At 49.0% G+C, this 19,470-nt stretch overlaps 2 protein-coding genes across 3 annotated transcripts in view; one reads left to right on the forward strand and one right to left on the reverse strand.

Moving 5' to 3' along the window:
• The window catches only part of LOC311602637 (UPF0739 protein C1orf74 homolog), a 121,103-nt gene that overhangs the window by 43,119 nt on the left and 58,514 nt on the right, over window positions 1-19,470 (reverse strand). The gene's annotated exons all lie outside the window — the stretch shown is intronic.
• The window catches only part of HSD11B1 (hydroxysteroid 11-beta dehydrogenase 1), a 47,036-nt gene that overhangs the window by 15,333 nt on the left and 12,233 nt on the right, over window positions 1-19,470 (forward strand). For both annotated transcript variants that reach the window (XM_084790957.1, XM_084790956.1), the window contains exons 2-5: window positions 9,963-10,060; window positions 10,766-10,896; window positions 11,739-11,850; window positions 12,755-12,940. In XM_084790957.1, coding sequence (XP_084647083.1) covers window positions 9,976-10,060; window positions 10,766-10,896; window positions 11,739-11,850; window positions 12,755-12,940 — 514 coding nt within the window. In that variant the 5' untranslated portion in view covers window positions 9,963-9,975. The remainder of the gene's footprint in view (window positions 1-9,962; window positions 10,061-10,765; window positions 10,897-11,738; window positions 11,851-12,754; window positions 12,941-19,470) is intronic.

Raw genomic sequence — 19,470 nt, forward strand, 5'->3', positions numbered from 1 at the left:
ATGGAATGCTCCCCCAAAAAACAAGCCTCCCCTCTATCCCACACGTTCCTGGAAGCAAATTCAGTGTTCATATTTACTCTTCCTCCTTTGCCTCCACACAGTTCAGCGTGGACCAAGGATGGGCTCACTCCAAGCTTCTTCTGCACGCCCACCCCACACGTCTGATCGCTTTCTCCCTGGCAACCCACCTCACTGTAGACTTCCCACAGCACACGTTCATCATTGTCTCGTAAGGCCTGGCCTTCTTATTCATATTGCTTGACCCACGGGGTCTTAGTCAGGGTTTCTGTTGCTGTGAAGAGACACCATGACCATGGCAACTCTTATAAAGGGAAGCACTCAACAGGGTCGGCTTACAGTTCAGAGGTTTAGTCCGTTATCATCATGGTGGGACGCACACAGGTAGACATGGTGCTAGAGAGCTAGCTAAGCCTTCCACATCTGGGGACAGCAAGCAGCAGGAAGAAAGAGTGAGCCACTAGGTGTGGCTTGAGTTTCTGAAATCTCAAAGCCCAGCCCCCCAATGACACACCTCCTCCAACAAGGCCACACCTACAAACAGTGCCGCTCCCTAATGGCCTATGGGAGCTATTTCCATTCTAACCACCACACTCCACTCCCCGGCTCCCATAGGCATGTAGCCATATCATAATGCAAAATGCGTTTAGTCCAACTTCAAATTTCTCCATAGTCTACCACAGTCTCAACAGTGTCTTTAGAATACACAGTTCGAAGTATCTGATACTCATGGCACTCTCATAACTACTGCCCTGAAAAATCAAAACCGAAAAGCAGACCCCGTGCTTCCAACATGCAATGGCACAGGCTGCACATCGCTGCTCCAACAGGGAGGAGAGGGGGCATGGTGGGCAAATGCTTGGAGAGGACCGGAACCAAACTCTGCATCTCCATGTGTGACGTCAAAGTGCTGCTCTTCAGAGCTTTGTGGCCTGCACACACTCCTCTCTCCTGGGCTGGGTCCACTCCCTGTTAGCAGCAAGAAGAACCGTGACGCAATCAGGAATTATATAAATGTCACATTCTTACTGACTTGGCTAGTTGTATTTGACAGCCTTGAAGAAAACATCTTCCCTATCTTGGCGAGTCTAAAATTCTGAGTGTAAATCAATATCTATCATATCTCATCATTATCAACTTAAAACATCTATCTAGGTCTAAACACATTTTAACCCCTAATCAATTTTCACAGCTTCACCCAAGGGCCTCTCTGGGCCTCCGTGCAGGGACACTCCTGACACAAGCCTGACCTCAGCAGCTTTCCTTAGTCATGGAGGGAGATTCCAACCCTTCCCCCCGCCTTTTTTTTTTTTAATATTCTTGATACTAAAGCCATGACCATGTGGCCAATGCCCAAGTTCTGCTGCTTGATGGGACTGGAACATGGCCCCTTTGTTCAAACACATTTTCACTATAGATCTGCATACGACTGGCCACAAATAGCCACACAACACAGTCAGCGCTAGATTGTTTGGAAGTGTCCTCTGCCAAAGCTGTTAATCTATAATTCTTCAATTTTGTCTCAGGCAGAATTTTTCAGAGAAGGGCAGAGAGAAGCCACATTCTTCACCAAAATATCACATGAACCATCTCTAGGTCACATGTTAATATTCTCCTCCTCTGAAACCTCTTGAGCTGGGCTGCCACAGTTCAAATCACCCTCGGCACTACTGTTTTCCATGCTCTCACTAGAATGAATGGCTCATTAAGCCAACGCTTAAACCATCCCACTGCCTTTCTAATCCAAAGTCCACATTTCTCCAAACAAAATCACCACACATGGTAAATGCCCTAATAAATTCAGCAGATGAGTCTTCCCCTCAACCTCATGGGCAGTGTGCCCACTCCTCTTTTCCTTTTGAGCCCCCATCTGTGACTACAGTGGTTGGCATAGGCATGGCCCCATAGATTCCTGTGTTTGAATGGTTGGCCATAGGGAGAGGCACTTTTAGGAGGTGTGGCCTTGATGGAGGAGGTGTGGCCTTGTTGGAGGAGGTGTGGCCTTGTTGGAGGAGGTGTGGCCTTGATGGAGGAGGTGTGTCACTGTGGGGGTGGGCTTTAGGTCTACGCTCAAGCTACGCCCAGTATAACACACAGTCTCCTGCTGTCCGTGGGTCAAGATGTAGAACTCTAGGCTCCTTCTCCAGCACCATGTCTGCCTGCACTCTGCCATGCTTCCCACTGTGATAATAATGAACTAAGCCTCTGAAGCCGTAAGGCAGTCCCCATTAAATGATTCCCTTTGTAAAAGGTGCTGTGTTCGTGATGTCTCTTCACAGCAACAGAACCCTGACTAAGACAGTGGCCATGCTGTGTGGCTCCACTGCGGTGAAGGTAACTGAGATGCTCTTAGTAACCATGGCCATAATCTAAGGCACAGCCAAGGCAGACTTTCCCAGTATTTCCAAAACCGTCTCAGTGACTTTCCCTGCTGATGTGATGAAACACCTTGATAGAAGCAACCTAAGGGAGGGAGGGCTGATGCAGTTCAGCTCTCCAGGGTACAGTACATCATCCTGGTAGCAGGAGCTTGAGGCAGCTATATAGTCAGAAAGCAGAGAACAATGATTCTATCTACCCATCTATCATCTATCTACTATGTGTCAGTTACATGTTTATTCATCAACTATCTATTTAACCTGCTATCTATCCACCACCTCTATCGCCTACCCACCCATCCATCTATTATCTGTCATCCAACAGCTATTATTTATATATCCATAATGCATCATCTCAACCTTTAAAAAACATTGTTACCTTTATTGTTGTGTTTACATGTGTGTGTATATATGCATATGTTCATGACACCGCATGTGTACGGAGTACAATCTGCAGGACTCATTTCTCTATTTCTACCATGTGGTCTGCAGGGTTCAAACTTGGGTTTTCAGGCTTTGCAGCCATTGAGCCTGCTCCATCTCAGCTATGGGAAGAGGCATCCTTGAACATCAGCTATTGGTTATCCGGAACCTAGACTTACTTGGGTGTCCCAGAAGTGACAGTGTGTGATGGCTGTTATTTACTGTCACCCTGACAGGATCTGAAATCACCTAGGAGACACACCTGTGTGGGGGCAGTTAGATTAGGTCAGCCTCTAGGCATACGTATGAGGGATTGCCTTGATTGAGCTGATGGAGGGAGTACCATTTCCTAGGCTTAGGTCCTAGGCTACAGAAAAGAAAGAGGCTGGACCAGCATGGGGATGTTAGACAAGTTTAAAGACCCTTGTAAGTCCTCTAATGTTACTCTGGGCTTCCCCAGGCACAGTTAGTTTTGCCAGTTAATGGGCTGCCATGCTGGTTAGTTCCTATCCCTATGAAGTACGAGGGTCAGGTTTCTAAGCATAACCAGCAATCTGGGACAGCTTCTGGCTGGGAATGATTAACTCTGTCCCCAAGGTCCCTTCCTGTGGCGTAGACTCTGATTCCCTGGGTTTTCCATGTTTCCCAAAGGCCAGCATCTTTATGACCATTGGATTACATGTTCTACTGTGCATTTCTCAGGAGGGGCTTCCTTCTCCCACTCCCTCCTCCAGTACAACCACACATTTGAATATGGGTTTCTGATCTGTGGTCACACTAGCAAGTACCTTCCCTGTAGATCTGCCTTCCTCAGCCCCCAGATCCAGGCCTGAGGGCAGTGGGGGTTGGACCAACCGTAAGACTTGCGAAGAAGTAGAGGAGCAGAGAGAAGGGTCTGGGGACCAATGAAAGTGGACAGACCATTGGTCATTGTCATCCTTGGCTCCTGCTCTCTGGACCTGGGAGTGGTGAGTGCATGGTGTTCTGCCAGCTACCTTCACATCCAGAGGAGTGGGGATAATTGGCACTAATGGCCCTTCCCAGGTTAATTCCAACACCCACTCTGGCTACGTACTTGACCTACACACTGTCACTTGCTTCGAACAAGGGAAAACTGGCGGTGGACTCGGGCATCGGTTGGGCTTCTTGGGTAGCCTTTATGGGCAACTGGAGGGCTTGAGGTGACTTGAGAAGGGAATGGCTAGCTGCTGCCTCTCTGAGCCTGGAAAGCAGAAGGAGAGGTCTTCCAAGCATAATGCTGTAGGGAGCAAGCCCCCCTACATGGGGTGCAGTAGGCTGAAGCAAGGCAGAAGAATGGCATCTAGTTGCCCTTCACTAGACTCTAAGGAGAGTTTTGTTAGAGTTTCTTTTAAAATCCTGTTTATTCTTTCTACCTGCTCAGAACTCTGAGGTCTATATACATAGTACGTTTTCAGTCTATCTCTAAAGCTTTAGCTATGAGTTTTGGCTTTGAAAGCCAGGCCATTATTGGATCCCATTGCTAGGGAGAGGCCAAACCGGGGGAGCAGTTCCTGGAGGAGCTTTCTAGCAACTGTTTAAGCCATTTCAGTCTGGGTGAGAAATGCTTCCAATCACCCAGGAAGGGCATCTATAAAAAGTAGCAGGTACTCATATCCTCCCCTGGGAGGCCAGGTCACGGGATAGTCAGTTTTCCCAGAGTTCATCAGGGTGTTGGTCTCTCATTAGGGATCCTTCCAGGGTAAGGTTCTCTGTTTTAGATTTACTTGAGCACAAACCTGGCATCTGGCTGAGCCATCCCACAGTAGACTGTGCACTTCAGGTATGACATACCTTGGTCTGGACATCTCAGAAAGTTTTGTGGATCCCAGGTGATACCTGGTGAAGGTCAGTTACCAACAGTCCTGCCAGTTGTTTCTGGGAGAATGATCTTTCCCTCTGGTGTTCTCCATTGACTTGTGGGTTCAAGCTGTCCTTTTTAAAAAATTATTTTATTTATTTGTTTGTTGGATGGTTGGGTTTTAGTTTCTTGTTTCTGGTTGTTGTTGTTGTTGTTGTTGTTTTGTTTGTTTGTTTGTTTTTTGAGACAGGGTTTCTCTGTGTAGCCTTGGCTGTCCTGGACTCACCTTGTAGACCAGGCTGGCCTCAAACTCACAACAATCCTCCTGCCTCTGTCTCCCTGAGTGCTAGGATTACAGGCCCGCGCCAACATTTTTTTTTTAATCTTCTGTTTTCTCTTGGTTGTACCATGAACTCTCAGGCAACACTGGGTCAGAGTATGTCCTCAGAATATGAATAGGTCTCACTGATCCTGGAGCCATTTGTTGGGCAGCCAGGTCAATGGCTTTTGCTTCAGGGACGTCATCTGTTTTATGTTCTCAGCAGCACAGGACAGCAATTTGTAAGGAAGCCAAGTAACCAGCCTCTGAGAGGGCCAAGATTTTCTCTTTGTTTTCAATGTCCTTTCCCCCAGTGGTGAGGAGGCCTCTTTCGCTGTAGACCATGTCGTGGACATGGCTGGTGGTAAAAGCATTAGCAACTATCCATGTGGAAATGGTGGGTTTTGAGTTTTCCAATTATATGGATCATTGGTTTAAAAGAAACATAAATCATGAAAGAGTTAGGAGTGGAACTTCCTTTTTTCCTCTTCCCTGGGGCTGCTTAGAGCCCCAGGGGTTGGGGTTGGGGAGGGAATGCTCAGCTCAGAGAACTACCCCCTCCCTGTGTGCATCCTGCTCAGATGGCAAGGGACCTGCTTGAGAAGGCTGGCCCCTCCCAGACCCTACACGGGGACCAATCAGGACCATGAGCAGCACCAAGCAACAAAAGCAAGTGCCCCTGGAGGGGAGCAGGCAGTTGTTGTTCTGTTGTTGTTGTTGTTGCTGCTGCTGCTGCTGCTGTTGGTGGTAGTTCTCTGGGCAACCTGACAGGGCCAAAAGGACTTGGATCCCAAATAAGAGGGCACAAGTCTTAAGCCAGAGTGGGTCTCACACCAGACAAAGCTACTGGTCAGTACAGGGAAACAAGACACAGAGAGACACACACACAGTAAAGACAACCAGGGTGGCCACCGCACACTCACACACCTGAACAGACAGGATTCCACTGACGTCTCACATGGATCCTGACCATCTGATGATCGATCAAGTCCAAAGATTCCTGTGCCCAAACAGCAGGTGTCTTAACCAGATTCACCTGCAGAGCTGATGGACCAGGCAGGCAGGTGACTTTCTACTTCGTTTCCTTTTGGAGTAGAAGAGTCAGACTCCTATGAAGCATTAGGCAGCGACTGTTCAAAGGGAGTCCTGGGATCCTGGAACATCTCAGGTTGCACACCCCCTAGGAGTAACCCTACAATTGCACTCTTCCTTGCTCTGGGGGGATGCTGAGATCCCCTGGTATCTCAAGGTCTGGTCTCTAGGGATCTTCTTGGGACCTCTAGAAATGTGGGGTGCTCACCAGAGAAGACTGCTCAGACACGGCTTAAGCTATAGGAAGTCTCTATTAGCCAGCTGCTGACTGCACTCGGCATCCCAGGACAGCACAGAGCCCTTCTCAGGGTGAGCTTGTAAACACATAAACCATGCCCCGGGTTGACGTACTTCCGCTATCAAGAACAGTTAGCCAGAAGCAGAACCACAGAAGCCAAAAGGCAAGGTCAGTGCATCTGGGACTTTTCCTAGAATGATGGACTTGGATGGATTAGGTCTTTGTTTTCATTTTTGCAGGCGGTGCTGTCTATGTGCTGAGTTTTACAGCCCGACTGTCACTTCCATCGTGGAGTCAGTTGTGCTAGGGTCTGGGGGCCATTACAATGCTGAGACATTTAACTTTTCCAAAGGCTGCAAGATATGGAACACTCTTGCCCTATGTGGAAGCTAGCCTTGTTATTTTTAAACTTTAAATGTCATTGACTAAATTTCTGCATCAATATCAATAGAGAAAACACCTGTGAGAGTTCTTTGACACTGGGGACTGGTATGGTAGCTTCATCCATAAAGTGTTTGCCACGCAAGATGGGAACCCAAGTTTGATTCCCAGAACCCACATAAAAATCTTGGTGTGATGGCCTGTGCTTATAATCCCAGAGCTGGAGAGGCAGAGGCAGGAGGATGTCTCCAGGTTTGGAGCAGGACCCAATCTCCAAAAGCAAAGTAGACAGATCCTGAGAAAGGACAACTAGCCTCCATGTGTACCTGCATTCCCACGCACACTCAAGCGTACAGGCACACAAACACAAACACACATGTGTGCACACGCACACACACGTGTGCACACATACACACGCATGCACACAGATACGCACGCACACACAATACACACACACACACACACACACACACACACACTTCTTTGGCACTGGGTGTGGTGACATACAACTGTAACTCCAGCACTCAGGAAGATGAAACAGAAGAATCACAAATTCAAGTCAGCCTGGGTTGCATAGCGACACTTTGTCTTAAAATACCAGACAACAACAACAACAACAACTAACACTTCTTTGATAATTTTAAAGGTACAATGCTTCTGAGACTCAAATGTTTGAGAACTGCTAAGGGCCCATGTATCTCTGCTGTCACATGTCCTTTCTATTTAATGCATTTTATAAATTCTTTACTGCAGGTCATGAACATCAGGACTCTGGATGTTTTTCTGTTTTGACAGCATGACAGCTACTAGGTTCTCTGATGATCTGGTGGTTTGGGTTTTAATGTGTCTTCTGACAGACAGCATTGGACTGTCACTGACTTTATTGTGGACCCTGCTTCTGCAGCCCTTAACCTGTTGCATCCAGCTGGCCACACTCAGCAATCTGGGCTTTAAGTTTCTATTTTCAAAACAGTACAGCCCTCTCCTCCCTCCTCTCTCCCTCCCTCCTCTCTTTTCTCTCCCCCCCCTCTTTTCTCTCTCTCCCTCTCCCCACCTCTCTCCTCTCTCCTCTCCTCTCTTTTCTCTTTCCCTCTCTCCTCTCTCCCCTTCTTCTCTCATCTCTTCCTCTCTCCCTCTCTCCCCCCTCCTCTCTCCCTCTCCCCCCTCCTCTCTCCCCCCTCTTCTCTTCTCTCTCTTCTCCCTCCCTCTCTCTCTTTATCATTCTTTTCTTTTCTCTCTTGATTTTTCTTTTGGCTTCTTCACCCCACCTTCCTTTTGAATCAGCATCATGATATTTTTAAACAACTCTCTCTTGTTCCCTATAAGTTCACTATTAAGCACATTTTTTAAAAAAATTATCTTATATTCTGCACCCAAATCATGATTTTGCTGTTAATCATATAAGGTTGGGACAGCAGTATTATTTTCTTCCCCTAGGGGAAGAAAATGAAGTCCTGTCTGTCGTGTGCCTTGGTAGCATAAAGATGTTTCTAAAAACACCCGTGCTCCTGGCACTCCTGACGACAGGGCTGCAGCTCCCCCTTACATTTCAGCCTTTCCATTTGTGCCTTCTGCATACTCGGCTCCAACTCCCCGCTGTCCTCAAACCATTATTGTCTTCTGGAAGCATCCCTCGCAGCTGTGGCCTTTGTTGACAAATTGTTTCATCTCCTCTGGGCCTGAAGTTATTTTCTCTTGCTCTGAAGTGAAGAGTCACTGGATATTTCCAGAGACAGTTTTGGGGTCATGATTTGGTTTCTCCGAGCGCTGCCCGACTCTGGCCTTTCCCGCCCTCAGGCCTCATCTCTCCTCAAAGGACACATTCTTGTGCTGGACGCTCCAGTGTCTCCACAACTCAACTGGAATGTCCAGAATCCAGAAAGTTCTTTGCCTTGGGGTGACTTTCATGATTCAGATGGCTGGTCTTGAAATAAGGATTATTCTTTAATCCAATATATGACGGTGGTTATTTTTGTCTTGACATAATAATAAAGTCTTAATTCCTGGGTGTCTCTCCTCCTGACGCTTCCACTGGGTCATTGTTTTACCTAGGACCTGGACACTCTGTGGTAGTTTTGCTTGAGGCACACTGGGCCCCTTAGGACCCTACAGCAATAGGGCTGAAATCCCAGCTGTTTGGAAGGCTGAGGCAGGAGGATCACAAGTCTGAGGCTAAAGTGCAAGTTCAAGGTCAGCCTGGGCAACTTACTGAGATGCAGTCTCAAAGTAGAGGTAAAAAGAGGTTGGCACTGCAGCTTATGAGAGAACAGTTTGGCTGTAGCAGAAGGCCGCAGTCTAGGTCCTCTTCTGGTCCACCTCCTTTTCCCAGCATCCTCTTGGGTTCCTTGCTCCTCCATAGCATGTACATAACCCAGTTTAACAACCTGCTGCCTTTTTTCCTGTCTTGGCACCCACTGTCTCTTCTTTATTCTCTGTTAAAGCAATAAGAGTTCGTTCCACTGCACTTGCCTGAGAGTCTTGAACTGAGCTTGGGTTTCCCGCTGTCTGGGTCTGGCCGGGTAGCAACTTCTCTTTGATATTGTAACGCTTTCTCGTTGAACTTGAGTGTGGGGCTTGTATGGCTTATTTACTCTTTATTTTTTTTTTCCTCCTAAGACATGCGCATTTTTTTTCTTGAGCTTATTTTGCTGTTTGTGCTGTTATTCTTAATTGCTTCCGACTGAGAGGTGGGGCCAAGGGTGAGATTTGGCTTGAGTTTGGCTCTATTTGGTATTACTCACATTTCCCCAAAAGCCCCACATTCTTTAGAGCAATCCTCTCTGTCTCTGTCTCTCTCTGTTTCTCTCTGTCTCTGTGTGTGTGTGTCTCTCTCTCTGTGTGTGTCTCTCTCTCTGTGTGTGTCTCTGTCTGTGTCTGTGTCTCTGTCTGTCTGTCTGTCTGTCTGTCTGTCTGTCTCTCTCTCTCTCTCTCTCTCTCTCTCTCTGACAAACCACTCTTACAAGGCCATTAATGCCATGTATACAAGGGATGTCACAGAGTCATAGTAGGAGATACTCAGGAGCCCAGCCCTGCACAGTCATGAGCCTGGCCATCTGGAAGTCGCCTCTTACTCAATGAAATGGAGTAAACACTGTCCATTATGAAATCTACCACGCGGGCTGCCAGGGACGAATGGGATCCCACCCACAGCCCATCGCTGCTCTGACGGGGGAGTTGGCTAGTGCTGCCTGAGACTCCTCCAGCCTCCTCCATCCCTGATGACACAATTCAGAGGCTGCCGCCTGCCTGGGAGGTTATAGAAAGCTCTGCAGGTTTTCTCTGTATGTCCTACAGGGCTCCACGTTTGATGGCATTTATGAAAAAATACCTCCTCCCTCTTCTGGTGCTCTTCCTGGGCTACTACTACTCCACACATGACGAGTTCAGGCCAGGTGAGTACCAGTGTGTCCCCTTTGGAGGAGCAGACTTAAGACACAGGGGTGCTGGCGTGTGCTTAAGGATCTAGCTGTGCTCTTGATGCCTAAGCCAGTGAGAAAGGGGGAACTCTAATGTGGGTCCGTAACCCTGTATCCCCTACCCACAGGCTATGGACAAGAGAGGGGCAGAGAGGGGCAAACCGTAGGGCCAAGTAGGCCATGCTTTGTTTGGCATCCAACACGGAAAGCAGTTTCCGACCTACAGACGTGAAGGCAATGCCCAGCACACAGCTCAGCCACACAGCTGTGCTCCGCGGGGCGATGGATAGCTGAGAAGCCAAAGCCAAAGTTAAAGGGCTACAAAGCTGATGACTAAGTAGAGGGGCTGGCATCTCTGAACACGCTCTCAGATGTTTTTTAAGGATTCTCTTTCAATTTAGCAAAATTAGGTAAAAGTGCCCAATTCTGGCAGTTTAGCCAAACTCTGGCCTCTCTGGCCTTGTCTCTGATCTCTGCACATGGGGGGTTTTAAGGATAACGGCAAAAGGGCTCTGGGCATCCAGGCCAAGCTCACGCTGACGGCCTGTTTATGAATAGCTACAAGTGTTGCTTCAGTGCTTTACAGCATGAGGCAAACTGATGTGGGCTCACAGCCATTAAGTGTGTAAAGCCGAACGAAGCAAGGCTTTCGGGGCACTCACAGCATTTGTGGTTCCTCAGAAATGCTCCAAGGGAAGAGAGTGGTGGTCACCGGGGCCAGCAAAGGGATTGGAAGAGAAATGGCATATCATCTGTCAAGAATGGGGGCCCACGTGGTGCTGACTGCGAGGTCCGAGGAAAGCCTCCAGAAGGTGAGTGTGCTGTATCCACAGATAAGTGTGCCTTCCTGTGCCCGGCTGATAGCCTCACACAAATGTACAAAGGTTTGCCCCTCCCCCGTGGCCTGCACTCTGAAACGCAGGTACAGATACCCACAGGAATATAGAACTGTTGCTTTTAAGCACATGCGCGCGCGCGCGCACGCGCGCGCGCACACACACATACACACACACACACACACACACACACACACACACACACACACGTTTGCACTCATGTGTGCACAGAGTTCTTTGGTTGTATTTGTTCATACACACGGCCTTGGGCCTGTTCAGATGCACATTCTCAGGGACTGGGATTCCTGCACCTGCTCATGCATTTATGTTGTCATGCCCCAAAGACTCATGAATTTGAAAGCCCCAGGTCACACCAACGCTCACAAAGCCAGATCTACCCCCGTAGAAACCTGTGCCCACATCCACAGTGCGTTTGGAAACATCTGTTCATAAGCCTGCAGAGATGAATCATGACTTAAACTCTAACGAAATGATTTATCCACCTAAGATATGTCAGAAGACAATAATCATCTAAGAATACACACACACACACACATACATACCCCCCACACACATACACACCACACACATACACACCACACATACCACACACATACACCACAAACACACACACATACACACCACACACATACACATACATACACCACACACACACACACAGTTTCTTGTCTAAACATCTCTGTGAACAAACTCTCACAGTTACTTCCAACACTACACATGAAAGCCTACAGCCAAGATGGCCACCGTTTCTACTCTGTCCACAGCCAAGATGACCTCTGTTTCTGCTGTCTCCGCAGGTGGTGTCTCGTTGCCTTGACCTTGGAGCAGCCTCTGCCCACTACATTGCTGGCACAATGGAAGACATGGCATTTGCAGAGCAGTTTGTTGTCAAAGCAGGAAAGCTCATGGGTAAGCCCCCGCTCTTCTCCTTCTCTGGGTTACAGCGTTCATGAGGGGAAGCAGGCAGAACTGACTGCAAGTGCTGTCCTCAGCCCTGTCATCCTCAACCAGCCATCCTCCTCAGCCCTGCCGTCCTCAGCCCTGCCCTCCTCAGCCCTGCCATCCTCAGCCCTGCCCTCCTCAGCCCTGCCGTCCTCAGCCCTGCCCTCCTCAGCCCTGCCGTCCTCAGCCCTGCCCTCCTCAGCCCTGCCCTCCTCAGCCCTGCCGTCCTCAGCCCTGCCCTCCTCAGCCCTGCCGTCCTCAGCCCTGTCGTCCTCAGCCCTGCCGTCCTCAGCCCTGCCCTCCTCAGCCCTGCCGTCCTCAGCCCTGCCCTCCTCAGCCCTGCCGTCCTCAGCCCTGCCCTCCTCAGCCCTGCCCTCCTCAGCCCTGCCGTCCTCAGCCCTGCCCTCCTCAGCCCTGCCGTCCTCAGCCCTGCCCTCCTCAGCCCTGCCCTCCTCAGCCCTGCCATCCTCAGCCCTGTCATCCTCAGCCAGCCATCCTCCTCAGCCCTGCTGTCCTCAGCCCTGCCGTCCTCAGCCCTGCCCTCCTCAGCCCTGCCCTCCTCAGCCCTGCCGTCCTCAGCCTTGCCCTCCTCAGCCCTGCCCTCCTCAGCCCTGCCGTCCTCAGCCCTGTCATCCTCAGCCAGCCATCCTCCTCAGCCCTGTCATCCTCAGCCCTTCCCTCCTCAGCTCTGCCCTCTTCAGTCCTGCTGTCCTCAGCCCTTCCGTCCTCAGCCCTGCCCTCCTCAGCCCAGCCATCCTCCTTATCCCTGCCCTCCTCAGCCCAGCCATCCTCCTTATCCCTGCCCTCCTCAGCCCTGCCGTCCTTAGCCCTGCTGTCCTCCTCAGCCCAGCCATCCTCCGTCTCTCTGCAGGTGGAGTGGACATGCTCATTCTGAACCACATCACTCAGAGCTCTCTGAGTCTCTTCCACGATGATATCCGCTCTTTGAGAAGAATCATGGAGGTCAACTTCCTCAGCTATGTGGTCCTGAGTGTCGCCGCCTTGCCCATGCTGAAGCAGAGCAACGGCAGCATCGTCGTGGTCTCCTCAATGGCTGGTGAGTGGAGCCAGAGATAACAATGTTGAGCTTAGGCTGTCTCTGTGCCAGTTTCCACACGGGGAACCTGACATCATCGCAGTGATATTACAAAAGCCAACAGTACACAGACAGGTTCATTCATGAGGACTTGGGGTGTGAACTCCGTGAGGGACAAGCACTGTGAAGAACTGATGGCCCCCCACAAAGTCAGTACTGGTCAAAGTAAGACAATAAAATCCCTGAAAGGAGCAGACAAAAAGGCAGCATCCCAGGATACCCATGGGAAGCCTGGTGTGTGAGCCATGCCTGGTAGAGGCCAGGGACAGGAGGAGTGCTGAGGCACGGCCACTTCTGCTCTCTTCACAACACGGACCTGGCTGTAATGGAGAGAAAAGACTTTGCAGCTGGGCACCGTGGCGCACATCTGTAATCCCAGCACACAGGGAGGCAGAGGCAGGTGGATTGCTGTGAGTTCAAGGCCAGCCTGGTCTACAAAGGGAGTCCAGGACAGCCAAGGCTACACAGAGAAAGCCTGTCTTGGAAAACCCAAAAAGAAGGAAAAAGAGGAGAAGAAAGAGGAGGAGGAAGAGGAGGAGGAAGGAAAGGAGGAAGAAGAGGAGGAGGATAAAAGATTTTGCTTCCATCATATGTAAGGGCCACAGGGTGGTGAGGTCAGTGTGTACTTCCAGCAGACGTGAGATTACAGTGCCTTAAGGACGTACAGGAGGGTAGCTGGCTAGGACAAAGGAACTGAACAGTAACAGCGGGGAGGAAAATTGCTCTAGGGCAGTGGTTCTCACCTTTAATGCAGTTCCTCATGTTGTGGTGAGCCCCAACCATAAAACTATTCCATTGCTACTTCATAACTGTAATTTATTACTGTTATGAGTCATAACGTAAATATCTGATATGCACCCTCTGTGAAAGTGTCATTGGACCCCCAAAGGGGCCTGGAGCCTCTAAGGTGTGGCACAGCACCAGAGTGATTGCCAGCAAGCACAAGCCTTGGTGTTAATCCCAGTACTGTGGAGGGCGGCCCAGGGAACCCCTGCACTGGCCAAACGCTCAGCCCATACCAAGGGTATTCTCCTAAATAATAATTTGTAGCATTAAACATGTAATTTAGTCTGATCTTGGTGGCACACACCTTTAATCCCACCACATAGGAAGCAGAGGCAGGCAGGTCTCTGAGCTCAAAAAACCAGCCTGGTCTACAGAACAAGCAAGACACTATCTCAAAACAAGAAAAAAAAAGGGGGGATAAAATTGAAACAACCAACTAGGTAGAAACTGTCTCATGGATAGAGCTCTGTGGCGTGGAGAGACATCACAGATGTTCTGCCTGGTGGCCCCATCAAAGCCATCACTGAGAGGCTCCAAAGCTGAGGGTTCCTCCTGGATTCAGGGCAGAAGCCCACACGCGTTTGCTGATTAGCAGAGATGTGGCTGGGAAGTGAGAACCCAGGCTATAAGTCAGTCCTATAAAAGTAGTTCTTACTGTATAGAAGACAAATGATCTGCGGGACCACGGCTTGTTGAATAGGTCACAAACATCAGCTCTCCTTGAAGTGAAGAAGGCTGTGAATGTGGTAAGGCGCTCTCCCCGTTCCCGCCCCAGGAGAGGCCTGTGCGGGGACAGGATAAAGGGGCAGAGTGATTGATATGCACCCCTGCACTTCCAGCCCCCCCCCCAGCCACAGGCATGCTGAGCTGAAAGCCAAGGAGAGCTTCCAGATGCATACTGAGTGGGAGGGTGCTGGGCGCGTCCTTGAGTCCCCTGCCCCCGCGGTCACGGTGTGGGTGGCTTTAATGACTCCTGGTTCCGCAGATGAACCTGGACACGCGGTACAAGTGAAAGCTGCTTCACCTCTGTCTGGAGAATTGACTTTTGTAATGTACATAACCCATACGTGCTTGGAAGGCACAGCTACCGAGTGACACTTAATTCCCATCTCCCACCCCACCCCCACCCCCACCCCACCCCCACCCCACCCCCACCCCCACCCCATCCCACCCCCACCCCACCCCCACCCCCACCCCATCCCACCCCCACCCCACCCCCACCCCCACCCCATCCCACCCCCACCCCACCCCCATCCCACCCCCACCCCACCCCCACCCCACCCCCACCCCCACCCCATCCCACCCCCACCCCCACCCCCACCCCACCCCCACCCCTGAGGTAGAAGTTGAGCTGTGTGGCTCTCCCTGTGGCTGTCCTTTGTTCAGCCTTCTTTCTTTGAAACACAGCTCTGAATTTGCAAAGCACAAACAAATTCATTTTTGACCCTTGACAGAAGCATATTGTGTTCCACGATGTATTTCATTTTGTGTGTTTTTCTATTTTGTGCACGTGTGTAGTGCTATGTGCATGCACACAGGCATGGCTGCCAGAGGGCGACGCCGAGGACTGTCTCCAGTCACTCTCCGCTTTTTATTTTATTTTGTTTGGAGACAGGGTCTCTCACCCACTGATTTGGCTAGACTGGCTGGCCAGCAAGCCCTCCTCCTGCCTCTTCCTCCCTAGCGCTGGGTTACAAAGGTATGCCTGAATTTTTTTTTTTAATGTAGTGCTGGGGGCCTGAACTCAGATTCTCATGTTTCAATGGCAAGTACTTCACTGATGGACTGAGCCATCTCCCCAGCCCTGGTGTCGTCTTTTAAGCAAACAGCAAATATGTTCATTAATCTTTACTATTAAAAATCTAGATCTCACAAACATGGGACACTACACATCAAACTGACTCTAAGGTCAGGAAAAAATGTATTGAGTTAGAGTTGTAATCACTGCTAGTGAATTTGATTGTTTGCTGGGTTACAGCACAGAGCAATTACTTTGGGGGTTGTTTTTGTTTGTTTGTTTGTTTGTTTGTTTGTTTTTCCTAATGCACTTCTGGGTATTGTAGCTCGCAGAGGCTTTGTACTCTGTCTTGTTCAAGCGTGGCTAGCTCCTCAGTTCTCTCAGAGATGGTCCCTACGCTTGCACCCAGCACCTTTTCCAGTCCCGCTCAACAAGCTCTTGTCTTTGTCATATGCTCTTACATCAGTTAGCTCCTAAAACTAAGACTGAATTTATCTTACCTTAAGCAGATCTAGATCCATTTTCTCCTATGACCAGCCTAGGATAAACAGCCAAGGCTAATAGGATGATCCTACCCCGTGAAGCTGTCCAAAAACCAACTGTGCCAGGATTCCCAGCCCTGTCGTGTTGTGTTGCGTTGGTCTGCGTGTCTAGGAAAGCTTAATGCTATAATGTCTGAATTCTAGCTACAGAAAATGAGGGACACAGCCTGAAACCTGTAACCTTCGGCTACAGTGGGCTGAGATTGGAACGAGTCTATATTCAAAACTGAAAATGAGGGGCTCTCCTTCTATAAAAGAACACAAGACTCCCTCCCTCCCACACCATCCATGCCGAAAAACGCGTACGAATGGGACAAAATAGCCCACGTATACCTGTCCCAGCACTCAGGACAGTGAGGTAGGGGAGTTGCCATGAGTTCCAAGCCGTTCTGGGTTATAAACTGGGGCTTTGGAGAGAGAGAGGCGGGAAGGGAGGGTCTTCACACACCTACTCTATCATGTTCAAGGCTACCACATGCATGCATCTCTGCCACCAAACACGGTACAGAGAAGAGGCAAGAAGAAGAAAGAATGAGAAAGTATGCCCAGCTGGTATTTCTGAAACCAAGATGCTAGCATTTCAATTTTACTTTTTAAAAAAATCACTGGGTTTGAAGTAAACACTAGAAAATATCTGAAAAAAGCCTACCTACCCTTAGTTTAAAAACATAAAACTGTTTCATCCTAGAAGGTAAGGCGGATTCCAGTTTTATGTCCCCTGGTTCTCTGGGCTCCACAGCCATGACCCATGGTGCCAAATCGCATGTATGGCACAGGGACTGAGCATTGGTGCAGCTTTCCTACCCCTTCTCAATCTGTGGTCCCCCTCCAAGGAGTCAGGCAGAAGCCTGTCCTCCCTCCCTCAAGCCCTCCTACCTTCCCTCCCTCCCTCCCTCCCTCCCTCCCTCTCTCTATCTTCACTGCCTTGTGAAAAGTTACCTTCAGAAGTTGTGGTCTCTGTCTCTGTCTCTCTTTCTCTGTCTCTGCTCTGTCTCTGTCTGTCTGTCTGTGTCTCTCCTTAATATCCCAAAACTACTAGCTATTGAACAAAGGATGTGCACCTGAGTAGATATAAGCAGACAGATATGAGTTCTTCCATATCAAGGAAAACAAAGGAAGGATTTAAACTGAAATTACACGTGAAAATAAAGGACTGGGTGTCTTACATCAAAATGAAAATGCATTGAAAGTACACAGAGCCTTGTCAATGGCCTCTTTCAAAGCTCCCTGCTAGTTTTTAAAAGATTGACTTTTAATACACCTCTAGATGGATGGATGGATGGATGGATGGATGGATGGATGGATGGACAGATGGACAGACAAATCTAATTTTCCATCCTATCCAAATGAATTTCTTCTCTGGCATATTCAACCATCTACAGAGATTTCAGCAGTGTTTTAATGCAGTTGTACAGTAAGTTAGGCAAGGTTAAACATTCCCTAAGTCAGTAGTACATTAGTGAGAAGGAAATCATTTGTTGAACTGTAACCTTCATGTCAGATGAGGGCTTCCTGTGTGGTCTAAACTGAAGTTAAGAATTTAACATTATAGGGAGGGAAAGAAGAAACAGGTTTCTCAGCTGCACAGGTCAACTAGCAGGATTCAGAATCTCCATAATGTTTTGCATAAAGACAAAAACGTACAGATGCTAATTTCCTTCAGCTCTGGCACTGTGGCTTTCGGGGAGGGTAGGTAAGCCAGCTCCTCAGTGTGATGCTGTAGCCTGTGAAGGTGGTAGGGATCCAAAGGTGAATGTGGAAAGGTGTGGGCGCCAAGGTAGCAAGCCATGTGCACCCTTCACCCAACCTGCTCTGGTTGCTCTTAAAAAGTGTTCTCATGTACCCTTCAATGCAATTAACCCATAAGTAATTGTCAAGATGTTTGGAAGCATTTATAGGGTGCTCTGGAACTGGGGTGTTGTTGGGGCTAGAAATGACACCGAGAGTGTCAGAGTGGGACTCGCCAAGGATCTAAAGCCTCCAAAAGTCACTGTGGACAGACTTTCAGACAATGCACTTGGGTGAAACGTGAAGGACTGCGGCAGTAACAGCTGCCCCTAAATGTAGACAGGGAGATTTAAAGTCAGAAAGCCTCTCTACTGAAAACAGTAACAATTTCCTCAGGTTGAGGACCACATAATATTATCCATGATGATTGCTTCAAGTTTTCTCTTTACAAAGCTGGGTGGCCTGGCAGAGTGATGCACTCTTGCAGTCCCAGACCTAGGGAGGTGGAGGCAGGGTGTGGACTCTGCTCTGAAACACAGTGAGTTTCAAGGTCAAAACAAATAAAAGTGTGATGGAACCAAAATCCTCATAGCTGCCTCACTGCTGGCCCCAGCTTTATTCCAGGCCACTGTAGGTGAAAATACCAACTTCTTCCTCACAGGTGAGGCGTGTGATGATGCTCCCAGCAAAGATATCTAATTTGGAGGTACACAGATAGAAAACTAAGGCTTAAAGAAAGATGTGTGTGCCTAAGTGAGACTCAACACAGATTCATATTTAGATTTAAAATTTGTCTCCTGAATTTCTCAACAAAAATGCATGCTGTAAAATAAGTCTGTCCTCAAAAGGGGAGCACAGAGAGAAACAAGTGAACTCTGAAATGAATTCCTGATGAAAGATTAAGAACAGAAGGCGAGAGCAACAGGAGAAGCAAGGCCTTCAATTTTTAAAGTTGTTTCTCTGATACAGAAGTAAGGCACACAGTGAAAATGATGGGCACATTACAGTTGCACACAGGAGCCAGTGGTAGCCTTGCCGCCTCCACACAGTCGTGGGGACACCTTTCAAACTGACAGGAAACTACAGCTCTTGGTTCGCCTGACTGTCCAGATCACCAAGAAGAAGCTTACTCCTTGCTTTGGCGTCCTGCCACAGGTAACAGCACTGAACCACAGCACGTGGAAGGCTGAGGCAGGAGCGCTCTGAGTTTGAGACATTGGAAAGGACTGTGGGGCTTTTAAAGTTTGAAGTGTTTTATATAACATGAGAATTGGAGCGTGAATAAGAAAGGAAAGGTTATAGTTTAACAGAGATGTGTTTGTGTATCAAGTTGACTTTGCCTCCAAAGAAAACCCAGAAAAGAAAACAAAACAAGTCGGGCTAGGATTGTAAGCTCAGCAGATTACTTGTACTCCGTTGCAGAAGGCTTGGTTTGACCTTCAGCACTGCACAGGTTAGGTATGAGTGGGCACTCGTAATCCCAACAGGAGGACCAGAAGTTCAAGGCTACTCTCTCCGACACAAGGAGTATCAGGCCAGGCCAGCATAGGCTAGATACCGAGAGGGGAGGCAGGGAGAAGAGGAGGAGGAGGAGGAGGAGGAAGAGGTGGAGGAGGAGGATCGTGCTTCCTGTATCTTACCTGTACCTGAATCGATGGTTAGTGCCTTGATGTATCTGTAGCACTCTTCAGAGTGGA

Source organism: Acomys minous (assembly GCF_964271855.1).
Source record: "Acomys minous genome assembly, chromosome: 1".
Lineage (NCBI taxonomy): Eukaryota > Metazoa > Chordata > Mammalia > Rodentia > Muridae > Acomys > Acomys minous.